General features: G+C 37.9%; 1 protein-coding gene across 3 annotated transcripts in view; it reads left to right on the top strand.

Annotated features, from left to right (window-relative positions):
* NDFIP1 (Nedd4 family interacting protein 1) overlaps positions 1 to 18,203 on the top strand; it is a 52,694-nt gene extending 34,491 nt beyond the window's left edge. For 2 of the 3 annotated variants that reach the window (XM_072826285.1, XM_072826287.1), the window contains exons 3-8: positions 1,113 to 1,243; positions 4,886 to 4,973; positions 6,077 to 6,201; positions 8,160 to 8,226; positions 10,842 to 10,947; positions 17,154 to 18,203. In XM_072826285.1, the coding sequence (XP_072682386.1) occupies positions 1,113 to 1,243; positions 4,886 to 4,973; positions 6,077 to 6,201; positions 8,160 to 8,226; positions 10,842 to 10,945 (515 nt within the window). In that variant the 3' untranslated portion in view covers positions 10,946 to 10,947; positions 17,154 to 18,203. Of the gene's footprint in view, positions 1 to 1,112; positions 1,244 to 4,885; positions 4,974 to 6,076; positions 6,202 to 8,159; positions 8,227 to 10,841; positions 10,948 to 13,467; positions 13,621 to 17,153 lie in introns of those variants that run through there. The other variant, XM_072826284.1, reaches the window with a different exon arrangement.
* The last annotated feature ends 205 nt before the right edge of the window (positions 18,204 to 18,408 follow it).

Genomic DNA, 18,408 nt, shown 5'->3' on the forward strand with positions numbered 1-18,408 from the left:
ACTTATTCCTCATAATGTAAAAAAATGTTCCATATGTAGTTTTATTTTCTATTTGTTGCTGGTATATGGAAATACAGTTGATGGTTTACACCCATCTAGAGACTTTGTATGCAGAGACTTGCTTAAATAATATATTCTAACAGTTTGTAGATACTCTTGGGTTTGATACATCTACAATCATGTTCTCCATGATTAAGGACAATTATTTTCTTCCCTTCTTATACTTAATGTCTTACTTTTCCTTTTCTTGCCATATTACATCAACTAGTAGGACCTTTGAGGTAATGTTTGATAAGAAGTACTGAGAGTAGGCATTTTTGTCCCAATTCTCTAATCTTAGGGAAGAAAACTTTTAAAAATTTACAATTAATTATAATACTTACTCTAGATTTTTATAGAAATTTATGACCAGATTAAGTCCCGATGTGGGACTCGATCCTGGGGCCTCAGGATCACACCCTGGACTGAAGGCAGGCGCTAAACCGCTAGGCCACCGGGGCTGCCCTGAATAGCTCTTTTCTAATAAATATCGAACTTCTTATAATAGGAGTTAATGAGAATGAAGATGTAACATTAAAAAGAGGAAATGAAATATTTAATTCAAATAAATAATGCCTCTGTAACTGAATTAGTTACCTTAGGCACATCATACAAAACAGTACCTGGTAAAACTAATGTGTAAGAGTCAAAGTGCTAAAGCAAACCTGTGAGAAATGAATTTTAACTTTTTTATTAAGTTGGTTTTCCTATTTATAAATGGGAGGGAAACCATGGTACAGTTTACAGACATACCGGTGAGGTATTTTTGGCTTACATGTTGTCTTTATGCCACTATTAAAATTGTGAACATACTATGTAACAGTTGGAAAAAAGTGTCCAAAAGCATTTGGAAGAGAGGGCAAAGTGATTTAAGTGAATAAATGTAATAATTGAAAGGTGAATAAGTTTAAAAATAATTCTTGATCTCTTACATTCATACAAAACATTTGATTCATTATTCTATATGTACTCTTAAAGGAATGGCTGGTTTTTGTATGCCAGGAGTTAGTGAAAATCTTTTTCCTCAGTTTAGCTAATGGTCATATAATTGTGACTTCCTTTTTATTCTGCAGCATATTTTGACTACAAAGATGAGTGTGGATTTCCAAAGCCTCCATCTTACAATGTGGCAACAACACTGCCCACCTACGATGAAGCTGAGAGAACCAAGGCTGAAGCTACTATCCCCTTGGTTCCTGGAAGAGTAAGTCCAATTTACCATGTCACTTGCTGGCTGCTAAATGGGAATTAGGTTCTTTTCATTACCCACTTTTGATATATTATTTATGATTGTACTGATTAGTAAAAGTATAGCTAGTTGGGTTTTTAAAGATTTCATTTATTTGAGAACGAGAGAGACAGAGAGAGAGAGAGACAGAGAGAGAGAGAGAATGAGTGGGGGAAGGGTTAGAGGGAGAGGGAAAACTAGACTCCTTGTTGAGCACAGAGCCCACCACAGGGCTTGATCCTAGGACCCTTGGACCATGACTTGAGCCAAAGGCAGAGACTTAACCAGCTGAGCCACCCAGGTGCCCCAGGTACAGCTAATTTTTAAAAACAGGTACATTTTCTTTTGGGGTAATAAACTCTTAATTCTTCCTGAAAATGATGCAGTAAAAGGTATAAATCAACAGAAGATCACTAGTCAGGCCAGCTTATTTTTTCTGTCTGTACTATTACCACCATTTTCTCAACTTTTCTGCCACGAAAGCCCCTGTCTTAGAGCAGGGGCTGATTTAGGAAATACACTGACTTGACCTTGATCCTGCACATTTCATATTTTGGTATGAGGTAGATAGCTGCTAGGGAGATCTAGAGAGAGAATAAGTTCAACTTTATAGAATTAAGCTTGTAGAAAGGCCCCCTGCCATAATGTCGATGAGCCAGCAGCAGTCCAGATGGCTCCTCTGTGAGTACATAGTGAATTCAGATCCCATCTAGCATGATGTTGATTCATGGGAGTGGGGGCTGGGTATGATGAAAACCAAGAGAAAACTTTGAGGGATTCTTTGTTTTTAATGTCAGATCTGCAAATAGCTAGATGTGATTTCATAAATACTCATCTAAATTGAAGCTGATGGAAGATAGGGGCCTTAGGCCAGATACTGGGAAAAGATGGGGTAAGATCCATTGGGAATCCATTGGAATGTGGGGCAGTCAGGGTTGCAGACTCTAGTCCTGACAGGAAACTAACATGAACAATGAGAACAAAAACAGCAGTTTAGCCTGGGCAGTGCAGTGGCATAGGCCCCAGAAGTTCAGGCCTTAGGGTAGTGAACTGTTTACAGACCACAACTACTATGAGTGATGGGGCTTCTGAAACCACTGCTTGACAAAAATAATAATGTAAGCCCAGTGTAGGCTGTAAGGAGAAACTAGCAATCTTCAAGGAGCTTATGGTCTAAGGGCAAAACAGTCTTAATATAATAACCATGTATTGGAAGCAAATAACATGCTTGATACTGTGTTCAGTTTCCAATGTATTGTTTCTAGTCCTCACAGTAACTTGTGAGGTAGATATTATATTGTCCCCATGTACAGATGCAAAAATTGAGGCCCAGAGAGATTAAGTAATTTGCCCAAAGTAATGTAGTTAATAAGTAGCATAAGTGAGGGTCACACCCAGATACTCTAGACTCCAAAGGCCTATGTGTATTCTGTAGTCCTTTTAGACTGTATGGTAACTGTCCGATGGAAATACATCGGGATATTAGCTCTGATTAATAACTGAACTCCTTAGAATACTTTTATTTGGCAAGTATACATAATTAGGAATTTTTCAAACATTATTTAGCAAATGTGTAGAGAACTTTATACAGTGTGCTATGTAACTTTGAATAAGGCGATATTCCTGCTGTACAAGCACTTAAATATAGCTGGGGAAAAGGCCCACAAATACTGGTATCTAAGCAGTAGTACAAGGATATAGTGAGCTTTAAGAGCTGTGACTTTTTACTGTGTGATTATGGGGAAGATGGAATTTGAAATGGACACTGAGTTTTAATGGATAAGAACATTCCAGAGGGGAAAGGGCAGAAAGCAGATGTGAATTGAGCCTGGTAGGGGGTAGGGTCTGTGAATGTAGAAATTGATTTTGCTTGAGCAAAGAATTTATGACCAGACTATAGGTTGTGGAGTGTTCTGAATGCTATGCTGAGGCATTTAGACTTACATAGAGGTCACACAGACTGTTTCAGTTTTTTAGCAGGAATGTGGTAAGACAAGAATGGTGTTTTAGGAAACATTAAGTCAGCAACAATTTGTAGGAGTCTAGTAGTAGAGATACCCAGGACAGCAAGAACAGTTAGAAGGCACCTGTAATATTATTATTACTAGAAATTACTTCCATGTCCTTTTGTAGTATATCTTTGAGTATTGATGCAAAAAAACTAATTAGTGTCTAATAATTAGGCAAAGCATTATTTTTCTTAATAGGAAGTCAGAAACTGGGTATTTAATATTTAAAAAAAATATAAGCCAAATACATTATTGTAAGAATTTCTAACAGAAGTAATGTGTTATTAGAAATGGAAGCTGCCACTGACACTTCGTTCTCCAGTAACCCCCTACCTAGGCAAACCACAGCTTGTTATGGGCTTCCCACCCCCTTTTTATCTGCGTAGGGAGAGTTTGGATTGTCCTAAAGATTTGTTGTTTCTTTTTTTTCATTTGGGGAACCTTTATTTTATTTATTTATTTTTTAAGATTTTATTTATTCATGAGAGACACAGAGAGAGGGGCACAGACACAGACAGAGGGAGAAAGCAGGCTCCATTCAGGGAGCCCAACATGTGACTCAATCCCGGGTCTCCAGGATCACACCTTAGGCCGAAGGCGGCGCTACACTGCTGAGCCACTGGGGCTGCCCTCATTTGGGGAACTTTTATTGAATTGAACTGTGTATACATGTAACTTTTAAGTATGTATTCATACGTTTTTCAGTATCTCAACATATAATGTACATCAGTTGAAAAGGTGGGACACATAGTTGATGTTAATGTTGGTGAGGATCATGTTCCTTCTAGACTTGGAGTATTTTGATTTCAAGTTAGGATGGAAAAGATGCTATTTGCCAATAAGCTTGGAAGTGTGGTTGTTTCAGACCTATCTGCTAATGTGAACAGATGGGTCATGGAGTTGAGCTGTGGGCAGCCCTGAGCCTCTTCATATGTGATCATTCTATCCTTTTTCTCCCATGTCTCACAAAGCATTTCAGTTTCTTAATAGGTTCTGGATTACTAATATTCTGGGGCCCCCAGCAGGCCCTGGATTACTAATTCTAGAACGTAAGCCAAATTTAAGCCAAATAGATATCTTTTCTTTAGATAAATATGAGTGAATACTTCTCGTTGAACTTTATAATTTTTGAACCTCATTGTTAAAGAACTTGGGTTATAAAATGAACAATTCATTTAGAAAACTATAAAGATAGGGATGCCTGGGTGGCTCAGTGCTTGGGCGTCTGCCTTTGGCTCAGGGCATGATCCTGGGGTCCCAGGATCGAGTCCCACATAGGGCTCCCTGCATGGAGCCTGCTTCTCCCTCTGCCTCTGTCTCTGCCTCTTTCTCTCTCTCTCTGTGTCTCCCATGAATAAATAAATAAAATCTTTAAAAAAAAAAAAAAACCTATAGAAATAGAAGAAAGTTTTGTTTCTTCTCTAATTGTCTTAAAAGACAAAATGAAATTTTTAACACATAATGAGCCTTTTAATGTTCATAGTTTTAAATTGAGCCAACTCAGTAAATTTTCTCTTTGTACTCATTTTTATCCCCTTTTTGTGATGCCTTTCATTTGCTTATGAATAATTCATTGGGAATTTACCTTACTCTTTCTCTTTTCATTTAGGATGAGGATTTTGTGGGTCGGGATGACTTTGATGATGCTGACCAGCTGAGGATAGGAAATGATGGGATTTTCATGTTAACTTTTTTCAGTAAGTAAATACACATAGCAGAACCACTTCCCACAAATCAGAGTGCTTTGAATTATGGGTGAATATGACTGAATTAAAATGACTAGTTGAACTATTATTTTAATATATATGTTTATTTGATGCCTTTTACTAAGATGTTCAGAGCTTAGTTCACTTTTATCTTAATATTCTGTTTATCTTCTATTTCTATGAATATAGAAAATATAACTGAAGCAGTTTGGGGAATGCTATATTTTTTTATGAACTAAGCCTCATCTTTTAGGTCCGCAAAGACCCTTAGCATTGCTCTGACTCGTACCTGACCTGTAGAGTAGGAATTAAAGGCCTTATTATTATTAATCTGATGGATTTTTTTGCATGCTTCTATTTTCTGACAGATCAAAGTCAACTGAACTTTTTTTTGCCTCCTTCATGTTATTTTTGTTGTTTTTTGTTTTGTTTTAAGATTTTATTTATTTATTCATGAGAGACACAGAGATAGAGAAAGAGAAAGAGAGGCAGGGACACAGGCAGAAGCAGAAGCAGGCTCCACGCAGGGAGCCCGATGCGGGACTTGATCCCGGGTCTCCAGGATCAGGCCCTGGGCTGAAGGTGGCGCTAAACAGCTGAGCCAACTGGGCTGCCCCTCCTTCATGTTATTTTTGCATTCATCTTTCCATGTGTCACTTAGAAGTGAGTGACTATTTTTTATTTGCTATATTAAAAAGATAAGATATAAAGGAAATGCAGTGCTTTTAAAGGTGGTGTGTTATGAAGCTGTCAGAATTCATAGAAAGATGAAAAACCTGAATCAGATTTTATTTACTGAAGTGTACAAGTCCTAAGTATACAGTTTGGTGAATGTTAAGGCATTTTTGAAAGTGAATAGCAGTAGACATAATGTAATTACCTGATATTCAGAGCAGACGATTTCTTGTTTGTTTTGGGGAAGAGGACAGAGAATAGATTTTTGGGGGGAGATAAGGCAAGGGTTATGGTGGGTGGGCTGGGCTGTCTTTTATCCCTGGAAAACCCATTGAAGCAAAAGCACATGTAGAGGGCACTCTTGCTTCTTGGGTAACAGGATGTGTGTCTCACAGGGTTTTTTTTCTTCTCTCTTACAGTGGCATTCCTCTTTAACTGGATTGGATTTTTTCTGTCTTTTTGCCTGACCACCTCAGCTGCAGGAAGGTATGGGGCCATTTCAGGATTTGGTCTCTCTCTAATTAAGTGGATCCTGATTGTCAGGGTAAGTTTATACCAGAAAATATAGACCCTGTAGAGAAACAATCAGTAGAATAACTGATTATTTGATTTTTTTCTTTTCACATTATTTCTACATTTAAAATGATTTTAGGTTTGTCTTTGTTCTGGTTTCATGAAGTTGAACCTAAATCAGTTGCAGATGGTTCATGCGTGTAAGTTTTATAGTTAAATCTAGTGAATATTGGTGTCCCAAGGCAACATCCTATAGGATGTTCACAATTTGCTTTCTCTGCTGTTAATGTCTATAATGTGTGTTTGTTCTGAAATTAGTTTTTGTAATAAAAAGAAAATACCACTTCTTTGGTGTCTCATCAAAAGCAGGCATTCCTCACATTAATTCTACTGAAGTTTTGGTTTTTCTTCTTCCCTCTTTCCTGCTCTTTGCTTCTCTCTCCTTTCTCCCTCCCTTCCAGGGTTGTTTATTAGCAGCATCGTTGGTTCTGCCAAAATGTTTTGGAACTGAAATTGTTTACAAGTGCTACTCCATTGGGGGGGCCTTATCTCTAAAATATATTAGAAATCTTCAGTGATTTGGGAGTTATCAGGTAGTCCAAATTACTGAAGTAATTTATACTTTAAAAGATCTAATCTCTTAAAATATATTGTGATTTCAGGTAAGTTTATTGCTTTTGTCAACTTAATAGATAAAATCCATGTATTCATCATTAATTGTCATTATTAACTAATTATTGGGTATTGACTGGACACTGGACTTTTTCATATGTATTTATTCTGACCAGTTGTTAACATTTTTAGGATTCTGAGTTCCTTTGAGAATCTTTTAGGAGTTAGGAACTTTTTCCCCCAAGCAGCTAATACATACTCATCTAAGACATGGACTTAGGTGAAGAACCCAAGCACTAAAGAGCTTTTTCATTCCCTCCCTAAATCTTAAATTGTTATTCCTATTAAGAAATAAAATACTGTATTTTTTTAAAGGATTTTTAAAAAAGATTTATTTATTTATTTATTCATGACAGAGAGAGAGAGAGAAAGAGAGAGAGAGAGGCAGAGACAGGAGAAGCAGGCTCCATGGAGGGGAGCCCGACAAGGCGGTGCTAAACCGCTGAGTCACCCGGGCTGCCCAAATACTGTATTTTAATGCTCAAACTGCATTAAATTTTCAGATAATAAAGCCCCCAATAGAAAACAGATAACATTAGTTAGCAGTCTTTTTTTTTTTAACCAGAAGTTTCACTAAGCTGACTAAAATGTTAAAACTGAATTGAATGAATCAACTTGTATCAGGATGGCTTTGTCTGAGTAATAGAAAACTGAGCTCAAAATGGCTTAGAAAACAGTGGGAAAAATTTATTTCCCATGAAAACAAGTCCTGACATGGAGGATCACCATATCTGTTTTGCTTATTCAGTGACATCATTAGGGACGATTGCTGTCCTATTGGTAGAGGTGCTCCTCCCTCAGGATTCAAATGGCTATGGCAGTTTCAGGCATCACATCAGAAGCACAGCTGTGTTCAGCAGAAGAAAGAAAACTTATTTCTTCTCTTTCTTTTCTAAGTGCAAGAAAACCTCAGCAACCCTCACTTCCCAATGACCAGAATGTGCCATTATTTGGCAAAGGAATGGGGGATTATTATGATATTCATAGTAAAGCTTCCAAGGTTGAGGCATACCAAGAACAAATAGTTTTGGGACTGAGTAAGCAAAGTAAAAGTTTCATCAAAACATATTTCTAGGGAGATCCCTGGGTGGCTCAGAGGTTTAGCGCCTGCCTTTGGCCTGGGGTGTGATCCTGGAGTCCCGGGATCAAGTTCCACATTAGGCTCTCTGCGTGGGGCCTGCTTCTCCCTCTGACTGTATCTCTGCCTCTCTCTCTCTCTCTCTCTCTCATGAATAAATGAAAATCTTTAAAAAAGAAAATGAGGTTTTAACCTCATTATAAAAATAAACAAACAAACTTATTTGCTTTATTTTTCAGTTTTCCACCTATTTCCCTGGATATTTTGATGGTCAGTACTGGCTCTGGTGGGTGTTCCTGGTTTTAGGTAAGTGCTTTTAACATAGACAGTGGAGAGAAAAGATAGTGTTAAATTTTAGAAGTAAAATTACTTTTAGTAAACCCTCATCTTCCTTCCAACCCTAATAAATAATTTTTAAAAATATTTCTTAAAGATTAGGTTGCCATCACCATTATTATATTAATAAAGCGTCTCTTGGTGGTCGATTTTTTTTTTTTCCTAACCCATTCATACATATTTCTCAGATTTCCCATGTGACCGGTGGACATACTAATAAGATGACTTTATAGTCTATCGGTTATTTTCTCCTGGATAATTACTGCCATAAAAGGGTTCACAAAAGATTGTAACCAGTTGAACTACTCAGGAGTCTATGTGGCCAATTTTCAGTTGACTCTGTCAGCAGGAAACAAAATGTATAGCTTTGCTTGACAGAACTTCCGGAGGAATCAGTATTGGGTTTCCAGAATTCTTTGGTGAGAATAAGAATGATTTTGCAATGAGGCCTATAGAATACATATATGTATGTAATTCTGTATTCTACAGAATTATAGCAGAGCCATCCTGTAGCTGTTTAAGATGGTATAATGGCCTCACCTGCTTCTTTGATATCACTTTTCCCGTGTCCTGTTTAGGGCCTTCTTATTGCCTCCTTAATTAAGATCCCTGGTGGCAATGCTGCTGATGGATCTGGTTAGTACAGTGTACACCCCTGTCCAGTAGTTGCTTAATACACTCAGGACTTACCTGCTTTGCCTGTGGTGATAGACCATGCATTGCTGAACATAAAATTTAATTGGAAAATACAAGTCTTACATCATATCAGCCCCCACCTCTCCAACAGCATCATCTACTCTGCTAATAATGGTCATTGAAATTTCACGGAAAGAGAAGTCATGATTTCCCCCCACCCTTAATTATTAAGATGCTTAATAATAAAAATGCCCAGAGAAGAGTTACTTTAAGGAATAGTTTCTGGGTTGCTTATTCACAAAATTGTATCTTTAAGAAAAAGGCTACCTCTCCTTTTTCCCCCAAGCCAAATACTGAATGGACCGAAAAAAGAGCCACTAAGCATATTTTCAGGTTGATCGTTGACAGCATAGATAATTTAAAGAAACTTAATTATCTTCCTATATTAAAGTTTCATGGAAGATGAATTTATAATACTTGTAATTAATTGATCATTCTGTCTATCTTACTGTTCACTAGTAAGCAGAAAAACAGTGAGGCTTTGGATATCATTTGTGCGTTTGGACACAGTGTTTGGGTCATTTTTAGAATTTTTCTTGCGGAAAGAACCAATTTTGGGGGTTGTGTTTTGTTGCAAGGAACAGGCCCACACAGAGCTCTCAAGCTGACAGTCTATGAACTACAACCAGCCTGTAATTGTAGTCTGTTTGTTCCATAGTTATTTTCAGAGGTTTTTTTTATTAGCCGCCATCATTTAAAAACCTAGAGTTTCCACATAAAATGTCTGAATTTTGTTTGCTTTTCTTAAAATTGGGATATCTAGCAGAACAGGCCTATATTTCCCCAAGGCACCCACCTTTTGGTGGGAGCTGTTGCAGGTGTCCCCTCCTATTAGGCTGTGTGCTTTCCACTTTACTAGGATTCTCTGACGCAGCTCTTCATGGGGTGACCTCTGCTCTGTAGTCACTTACTGCTTTTGGTGCCAAACAGAAAGGGAATGAGGAGTGATTGCTGAATGGGTACACATTTTTTTTTTTAGGGGTGATAAAAATGTTCCAAAATAAAGATAATAGTTTTGGTTGTACAGCTCCATAACTACTAAAATTAAAGCCAGTAAACTGTACACATCAAATGAGTGGACTTCATGGTATGTGAATTATATCACCATGAAAGTGTTTTTAAAAAGTGTCTTAAGATTCAGGGACCAGCCCTAAAGGAGGAGGGCCCAGGAGTGTGTGAGCTATTTCTAATTAGGGGGCACATCACCTTTCCCATGGATTGTTCTAACAGGTGTCAACTGTGAACGGCTAGCTTCTGGTGTAGACACACAGAATCAGTCTTACTCCCTTAGTGCCTCGTAAATAAATGGCCAAGTGTATCCTACTTGTATATATTTTTTAAGAATGGAGAAATAGAGTTTAGAATTAAGAATATAAGAATTGGTGTGGAGGGAAAAAAAAAAAAAAAAGAATTGTAATAGGTAAGGGGATCCTGACATCTAGTGGACAGCATGTGTATAGTTGATAGGGAAAAAATGCCATGCCAAGGGATGGTTTTTTTAACTTGAGAAAAATATTTTATAACCCCTCTCTTTTTTTTTGGAGTTAATTATCTTGAAATACTTTTTTTGAACCCAGAAGGTAGGTTTTGATAATGCTTCTCAGGTTGCCACGTGTACATATTTAACTCCATCTTATATTTTATTTCCCTTTTAGACCAATCGCATTCTTAATGTGCAAAGCCTTTCATTTGGGCTCTTGAGATTTTTGTTTTCCTGTTGAGAACTGGAAATGTTTTAATGGAAATCCTTAGGAAATTTTGGAGAAAATTGCTTATGTTTTCATAGCTTTTAGCGGAAAAATGATGAAGTAGTGCTATCAGGACGGATATTTCTGGGGAAGGGACTTAATACAGAAATTATAAACTCATTCTTTTCTTTTTTAAATCAGGCTTTCTCCTGTTTCTCAGAGGATTTATCAATTACGCAAAAGTTCGGAAGATGCCAGAAACTTTCTCAAATCTCCCCAGGACCAGAGTTCTCTTTATTTATTAAAGGTATTAAACAAAACTTTATTCTAGACCCAGTATAATCATGTGATACATTGCAGATTTCTATTCAGGTTCAGAGTAGAGTCTACCCCCTATGGTAGGAAATACAGAGAAGGTAAGGAAGCCACAGTCCTTGCCTTTTAGCAGTTTCTAGTATAGTAAGGATGTTTTCATAAAAAACTGTTGAAAAGGGCAAGTTAGAAAAACTACCACAGGAGAAAACATTATCTCATGTTCTGACAATACAAAAGAGTCAGGGGTCTTTAGTCATCAGGGAGCTAGGATATTTGGCTCTATGAGGTCCTAGATCTTTAAATCTTGAATCCTAAAGCCACTGCTTATGTTGTACTGTTCTAGAGGAAAGTACTGGGAAGGAGACTTTCAGGCCTAATCACTGAGCTTTAATTAGATTCCCTAAGCCCCAGAGCTCCAGTGTGAAGAAACCTTTGGCTGTATCAGGATCTCCTTTTGCCTGGTTTACTTACAAGCCCGCCAAGGCTTCCATCACTTAAAATTAGGGAGACTTTCCTGGTGCCCTTCTTTAAGTTCATACATACCCTGATATTACACTCTGCTGGTAAGGAGGGTCAAACTTAAGGAAGGAGAAAGAGCCTATTCCCCTGCCTTGAATAAAAGGTCTAGGTCGTGTTGAGGCTCCTCTTTGATTCCTATGTGGTTTTCCCCAGAGCTGATTCTTAGATCAGTAGCTGCAAAAAAAGGAAGAACTGTGGAATCTTGAGAAAGAGTACACCAGAGAGAGACCTCTCTGGTAACAAGATCTAATAGGACTTGTTAGACTTCTCTCTTTGCTCCTTAAGACTTTTGGGGATGAGTGGGTTGTGGAAGAGAACTTTGAGTTACATCTAGGGGGCTAGGCTAGTTGAAGATGAGGCAAGACTTTGTTTTTTAGTTTTTGGGGTTTTTTTAAAGATTTTATTTTAAAGTAATCTCTGCACACAATGATGGGCTCAAACTTATAACTCTGAGATCAAGAGTTGCATGCTCTACCAACTGAGCCAGCCAGGCGCCCCTTCTTTTTCTTTTAAAAATAATAGATTCCATCAGTCTAGTCAAATGGTAGCTTTTGGGCAGCCCCAGTGGCTCAGCGGTTTAGTGCCGCCATCGGTCCGGGGTGTGATCCTGGAGACCCGGGATTGAGTCCCACATCGGGCTCCTTGCATGGATCCTGCTTCTCCCTCTGCCTGTGAGTGTGTGTGTCTCTCATGAATAAATAAATAAAATCTTTAAAAGAAAAGATAGCTTTGAATTTCTGAATGGACTGAGATAGCACCTCTGTCTCTTCTCTTCATTCTTCACTTAGAAGGAAGTTTTGGTATTTATTAGGGGATTACATACCTTCCTCATCTTGTTTCTGATACATAACAGATATCAGCCAGATTGGGAGAAAGCTTGAACTTCTCAGTTTTCCTGTATTGCTAGAGACTGATAGAAGAGTTTTTATTTATAAAAATTGTTACTGTTTTCTTTGGATTCTTAAAAATTCTGAAAATTTTTTTTAAAGATTTCATTTATTTATTTGACAGAACACAAGTGAGGACAGAGGGAGAGGGAGAAGCAGACTCCCTGCTGAGCAGGGAGCCCGATGTGCAGGGCTCGATCCTAGGACTCTGAGCTCATGACCTGAGCCCAAGGCAGAGGCTTAACCAACTAAGCCACCCAGGCCCCCAACTCTGAAGTGCTTTATTAGGAGTATTCTAAATGTAAAGTGAAGTGTCTTTATTTGAGGTTCTGAATTGAAGTTGACAGTCATTAGTATTAATGCTGATAAAGCTGTGAGGGACATTAGGCCTACTGTTCTCTGTATTTTGGAGTCAGAAGCCTTAGCATGCTTTTTGAGTTGTCAGAAACTTCAAGCATCCCCCAGTGGAGGGCATAAAAGGTTTCTTCACTTTTCTATCTGACTTTGCTATTCTAGTATTTGAAATCATTTCTGACATGCCCAGAGGATTCAGAGCTCTAAATTAGGGGACTTAGAATAGCATTTAGAATTCTAATGACTTCCTAATAATTGTCAGTATCCCTAGAGTGAATCTGAAAAGCCATAATATCTCTTGGGACTGAATTTCCTTTGTCCATTGACAGGGGTAAGAACTGTTCATATGGATCCAAATGTAGAATGTTTCTCTAGTTCAGAGGAAATTTATTTAATTTGAAGTTGTGCTAGCAAACCATCTTGTAAGGTATTAAGATTTTCTTTCATTGAGACTTCTTATTACTTCATTTAATGTAGTTGGCTGGTTAAAAGCTAGCTGTAGGCTTACTTTTTGCCAGAAAGACATGGGTAGGGACTTTGAAAATAGCTTTGCCATAACAGAAAAATAACTTAATGCCCATTAAGTCCTAAGATCTGGCGTTTTACTAGAAAAAGGTGTAAGAATAGTGACTTTTCAGGTGACGCAAAATATAATACACACAAACCTTGAAATGACCCCAGAAGGCCTCTTTCTAATCAGTTAAAGCAGTTGTTAAAAGCCACACACTAAAGTTCATGTACTTCTATCTTAGGAGCTGCTTTCAGGTTCCCTTTTGGGAGCTCATTTAAGCTTAAAAAGGAAATCTGGTTTCCTACGCCACAGTGAGAAAAGCCAAATGAAGCTGTTAGAGGTGGGCCCAGAGGCATCAAGAAGTATTTGAGTACAGGAAGCAGAAGAATAAAATGTAAATACTCTTTCTATATTGTTTAAAAAGAAACAGATACCTTTTAGAAATCTCTTTATCAAAAAAAAAAAAAAAATTTAAAAAAAAAATTAAAAAAAAAAAAGAAATCTCTTTATCTAGAGCACCTGGGTGGCTCAGTGGTTGAGCATCTGCCTTTGGCTCAGGTCGCGACCCCAGGGTCCTGGGATCGAGTCCCTGCAGGGAGCCTGCTTCTCCCTCTGCCTATGTCTCTGCCTCTCTCTGTGTCTCTCATGAATAAATAAAAATCTTTAATAAAAAAAAAAGAAACTTCTTTATCTAAAATGGTCAAAATGTAAAATGTTTATGCTTTTTCTTATTTATCAGCTAACTGGAAAATAAATTTATATGGAGTACCACTTGATCTGATGCTGTCAAGTGGTTGAGGGCTTAGCTACAGGAGCTGGGACATGGTAACACAGTTAACTGGTATCCAACACTACTCTGAAAGTACTGGCTCATAGGTAGCACAATAGACTTTAAATTCTAATATTTTAACCACTTTTGAAATAGGAAAGAGGAGCACCTGAGTTGAGTGGCTCATTTGGTTATAACAGCATCTGCCTTCGGCTCGGGTCATGATCCTGGGGTCCTGGGATCACGCCCCCACTACCACCACCAGTTGGGCGCCCTGCTCAGCGAGGAGTCTACCTCTCCTCCTCTCACTCTTGCTCTCTCTCAATAAATAAATAAAATCTTAAAAAAAAAAAAAAGGAAACAGGAAAGAGTTTTGGTGTTTTGTTTTGTTTTTTTGAGAGAGAGAGAGCACACACAGGCACCTGCATGAGCTGTGGGGGAGAAGCATAGGAAGACTCCCTACTGAGTCTGATAAGCAGACTCCCTACTGAGTCTGATAAGCAGACTCCCTACTGAGCAGGGATCCTGATGCAGAGCTCCATCACAGGATACTGAGATCATGACCTGATCCCAAGGCAAAGGGTCAACTGACTGAGCCAGTCAGGTGCTGGCAGGAAAGAAAGTTTTGTAAGCCCTGACATTAATGAAATAGGACCCTTCATATTTAGATGATTCCTGTGATCTGGTGAGCTGTACACGTTAGACACCAGATATTTAATTTTTTCCCCCCTGTGATGATAAATGCTTTGATTTTTCCCTTTCTAGTTTCCCCTCCTCCTCCTTAATATCTCTCTTAATTTATTAAAGGAAGTTCACCTCAAGTTAAAGTTTGATTTATTGACTGTGTTATAAAGTAGCGAGATAGTAAAAATGTTTCTAGTGGAATTTTTGCTTAAAACAATTGTATAATGTTCAGGAAAAAAAGGGTTGTCTTCCTCTTGAAAGTAAATGATCTGTAGGTTCTTGGCTCCTTTTGTTTCTGAAGTGATCTCATCTACAATTCAGTAATGAAGTCTGTAGTCCCTAAAACCTTTCTTTCCTCCAGTTGTGTTACAGCATAGTTTTTGTAACAACTTGTGAATCAGGTCCATGTGAACAGGCCTCTGAGTCTTAAGAGAGCAGTGAGCACCTCTCTAGCAGTCATTTTCATCTGGAGTCTGTACGGTAATTGAGATTACCCGTTACTAACCTAGCGAGGTGTATGGGATTTTAATGTTTGCTGGGTGGCTCTGACTTTGAGGGATCTACTAAAGCTAATTTACCTCTGGAGGCAGCATGGTCTAAGGAAAGTGGCCAGATAGTTATCTGGGCTGTATCATATGTTCCTGCAGATTCTAGTGTTTTGGTGAATCGGAACAATTACATTAGTTTTCATCTGTTAAAGGAAACTGATAAAACTGAAGTTACTTCAGTTTGTAATAAGTCCAGCCCCCTGGCGATAACCTCCTTTTGACATGGGTCTGCTGATACTCCTTTTGCTACTTGGTTTTTTGAGTTCTTTATGTTTGCATGTCTTTGTCCCTGCACATCCTGAGGCCTTTCAACCTAAACAAAAGTTGCTCTTGTGTCAGTAGTGCTGGTTTCCTTGGATACCAGCTGAATTTGGAATATGGGAGAGTATTAACAGTTTAAAAACCATATGTTGATTTTTTAAAAGTTTTTTTTCATATGTTGATTTCTGCTATTGTTGTAGCTCCTGTGCATCATGTCATGTCAGCCTTTTGAAGATTGATGTAGTTGTCTAGTCAGAAGAGATAGAAAAGGGTGCTTGTAGCTTTTACAGGAATTTTGAAAGGTGAAAAGGGAGCTTAGCTTAGGGCCAGCATATGAGCCTGTCCAACTGTCCTTGGTGCAGGGTGTACCCAAGGTACTTTCTCAAATACTTAAGTGTATATCTCTTTACTGTTTTTTTTTTTTTTTTTAAGATTTTATTTATTCATGAGAGACACAGAGGGGCAGAGACATAGGCGGAGGGAGAAGCAGGCTCCATGCAGGGAGACCGATATGGGACTCGATCCCAGGACCTCAGCATCATGACCTGAGCTGAAGACAGGTGCTCAACCGCTGAGCCACCCAGGGGTCCTTCTTTAGTGTTTTTTTTTTTTTTTTTTTTTTTTTAGCACAAATATCTGAAGTTCCTTATGCTTTTCCCCAGTATTTCCATGAAAACCAAAACAATTACACCAATATAGAAATGCCTCAGAGTATTAGATGAAAATTGGACTTAAAAAATATATAACATATGGACATTATTTTGAGTATTTCAGTCACATCTGTTCCTTTTTAAAAATTAGTTTTACTGGGATGCCTGGGTGGCTCAGTGGTTGAGCATCTGCCTTCGGCCCAGGGTGTGATCCTGGAGACCTAGGATCGAGTCCCACATCAGGCTCCCTACATTGGAGCCTGCTTCTTCTCCCTCTGCCTGTGTCTCTGCCTCTCTCTGTCTCTCTGTCTCTCTCGCTCTCTCTCTCTAGAATAAGTAAATCTTTTTTAAAAAATAAGTAAATTTTAAAAATAATAGTTTTATCAGTTTTTTTCAGAGATAAATTGACTTTTTTTTTACTTGTTTTTGACTAAAATAAATAGACTTTTTCCCTAATTGGTTAAAAACGAGTATGTGTTTTTAATCAATTAGGGGATTACATACCTTCCTCATCTTGTTGTCCTTTATCTTTACCGTGCTCTGAGTACAGCATGACATCATTGGCATCCTTATTGGAAATCTTCTTTGTGTGGTATCTAGCAAAATTGGCAGAGTAAATCGTAGCTTCAGGTGGGTCAGAAAATGGCCTGTGCACTGGGTTCTGCGGGGTCTTGGCCTCCACGTTACAGTCATCACTGTGGGGCTAAGTGCAGGGTGAAGGAAGAGGTCTTTGCATTTCATTCTTTTGTGAGGAAGTTTAGAGGAACCCCGGACCTCATGGGCTTTAGAGAAAGTGGTCAAGTTCTTTCTAGTTCTGGAGTCCCTGGTAACTTTAGGAACCAAAATTTTAATGTTTATTGAATAGTATGATGTCAGTGTATAGTAATCTTAAAGCTATGTTAAAATGTACTTCTTGTGTCTCCAAACATCCTGCCTCCTTTTGTGACTACATCCTTCTCTTGGCCAAAATAAAAAGCTAACTAGAGTTTCAATATTCAATATCCTTCTCTGGCAGATGTTTTCTGGCAAAGGCCTTCCTGCGTTTATGAATTCTCTCTCAAGAAGCAAGGGAACACCTGCAGGAAGTGAATCAAGATGCAGAACACAAGAATAATCACCTGCTTTAAAAAAAAAAAATAAAAGTACTGTTGAAAAAGATCATTTCTCTTTATTTGTTACTAGGTGTAAAATTTTAATAGTTAATGCAAAATTCTGTAATCATTGAATCATTAGTGATTAATGTTTGAAAAAGCTCTCTCAATCAAGTATGTGATGTATTAATGCCTTATCTATGGTTTGTAGTTATTTTAAATAGCATGAGCCTTGTCCCTGTAGTCAGTAGGGGGCAGTCTTGCTTTATTCATCCTCCATCTCAAAATGAACTTGGAATTAAGTATTTTAGTGTAAGATATGTATAATGCTGGCCATTTTAAAGGGGTTTTCTCAAAAGTTGAAACTTTTGTTATGACTGCATTTCTGCACATAATCCATACTTGCTGTTGAAATTAATCTAGAAATTTATTCATTTGTACTGTGAACACCTGGAAGCAAAATCATAGTGCAAAATACATTTAAAGTGTGTTCAAGAATATGTTCTGAATTGGTAAATAACAAGCATTAATTTTTTATAGTCTGCATTCCAAATTTTGCAGTACCTTATTCTGTGTTATATACCTAAAAAATTGTAAAGGTGGTGTCACTGTATAAAATAAAAAGGGCAAGGACAAATCCAACTTAATTACTAAAATGCAATTCTTGACATTCTGTATGATTAGAATCCATACCCCTCCCCCCCCTTTTTTTTTAGGTCTCCTAATAGTTAGGCCAGGGGCTGGAGTAGGGAGGGAAATTAGGTACGAAGGTGCAAAGAAAGAATTAGTTTGGAACTTTTGAGATGATCCCTAACATACTGTAGTAGTACTACTTGCTTTTACAATGTGTTAGCAGAACCGATGAGTTATAAACGTAGAATGATGTGCTTTCTGCCAAGTGGTAATTCACCTTGGTTTGCTATGTTAAAACTGTAAATACAACAGAACATTAATAAACGTCTCTTGTGTAGCAACTTTTGCTGTAGATTAGTGTTTAATTTCTTGGTTTGCATTTGTTCATTGCCAGGGCAATTTTTTCTACTCCTTATTCATACAGATTCATGCAGAATCATTCACGAAGTACAAAAAAATTGGTTTGAAGCCAGTTTTTTTTTTCTTTTTCAGCACAAAAAGTTCCCTTCTCTTATACTCAGTACATTCCTAAAGATGCATGTGAAA

Source organism: Canis lupus, chromosome 5 (assembly GCF_048164855.1).
Source record: "Canis lupus baileyi chromosome 5, mCanLup2.hap1, whole genome shotgun sequence".
In the NCBI taxonomy this organism is placed as follows: domain Eukaryota; kingdom Metazoa; phylum Chordata; class Mammalia; order Carnivora; family Canidae; genus Canis; species Canis lupus.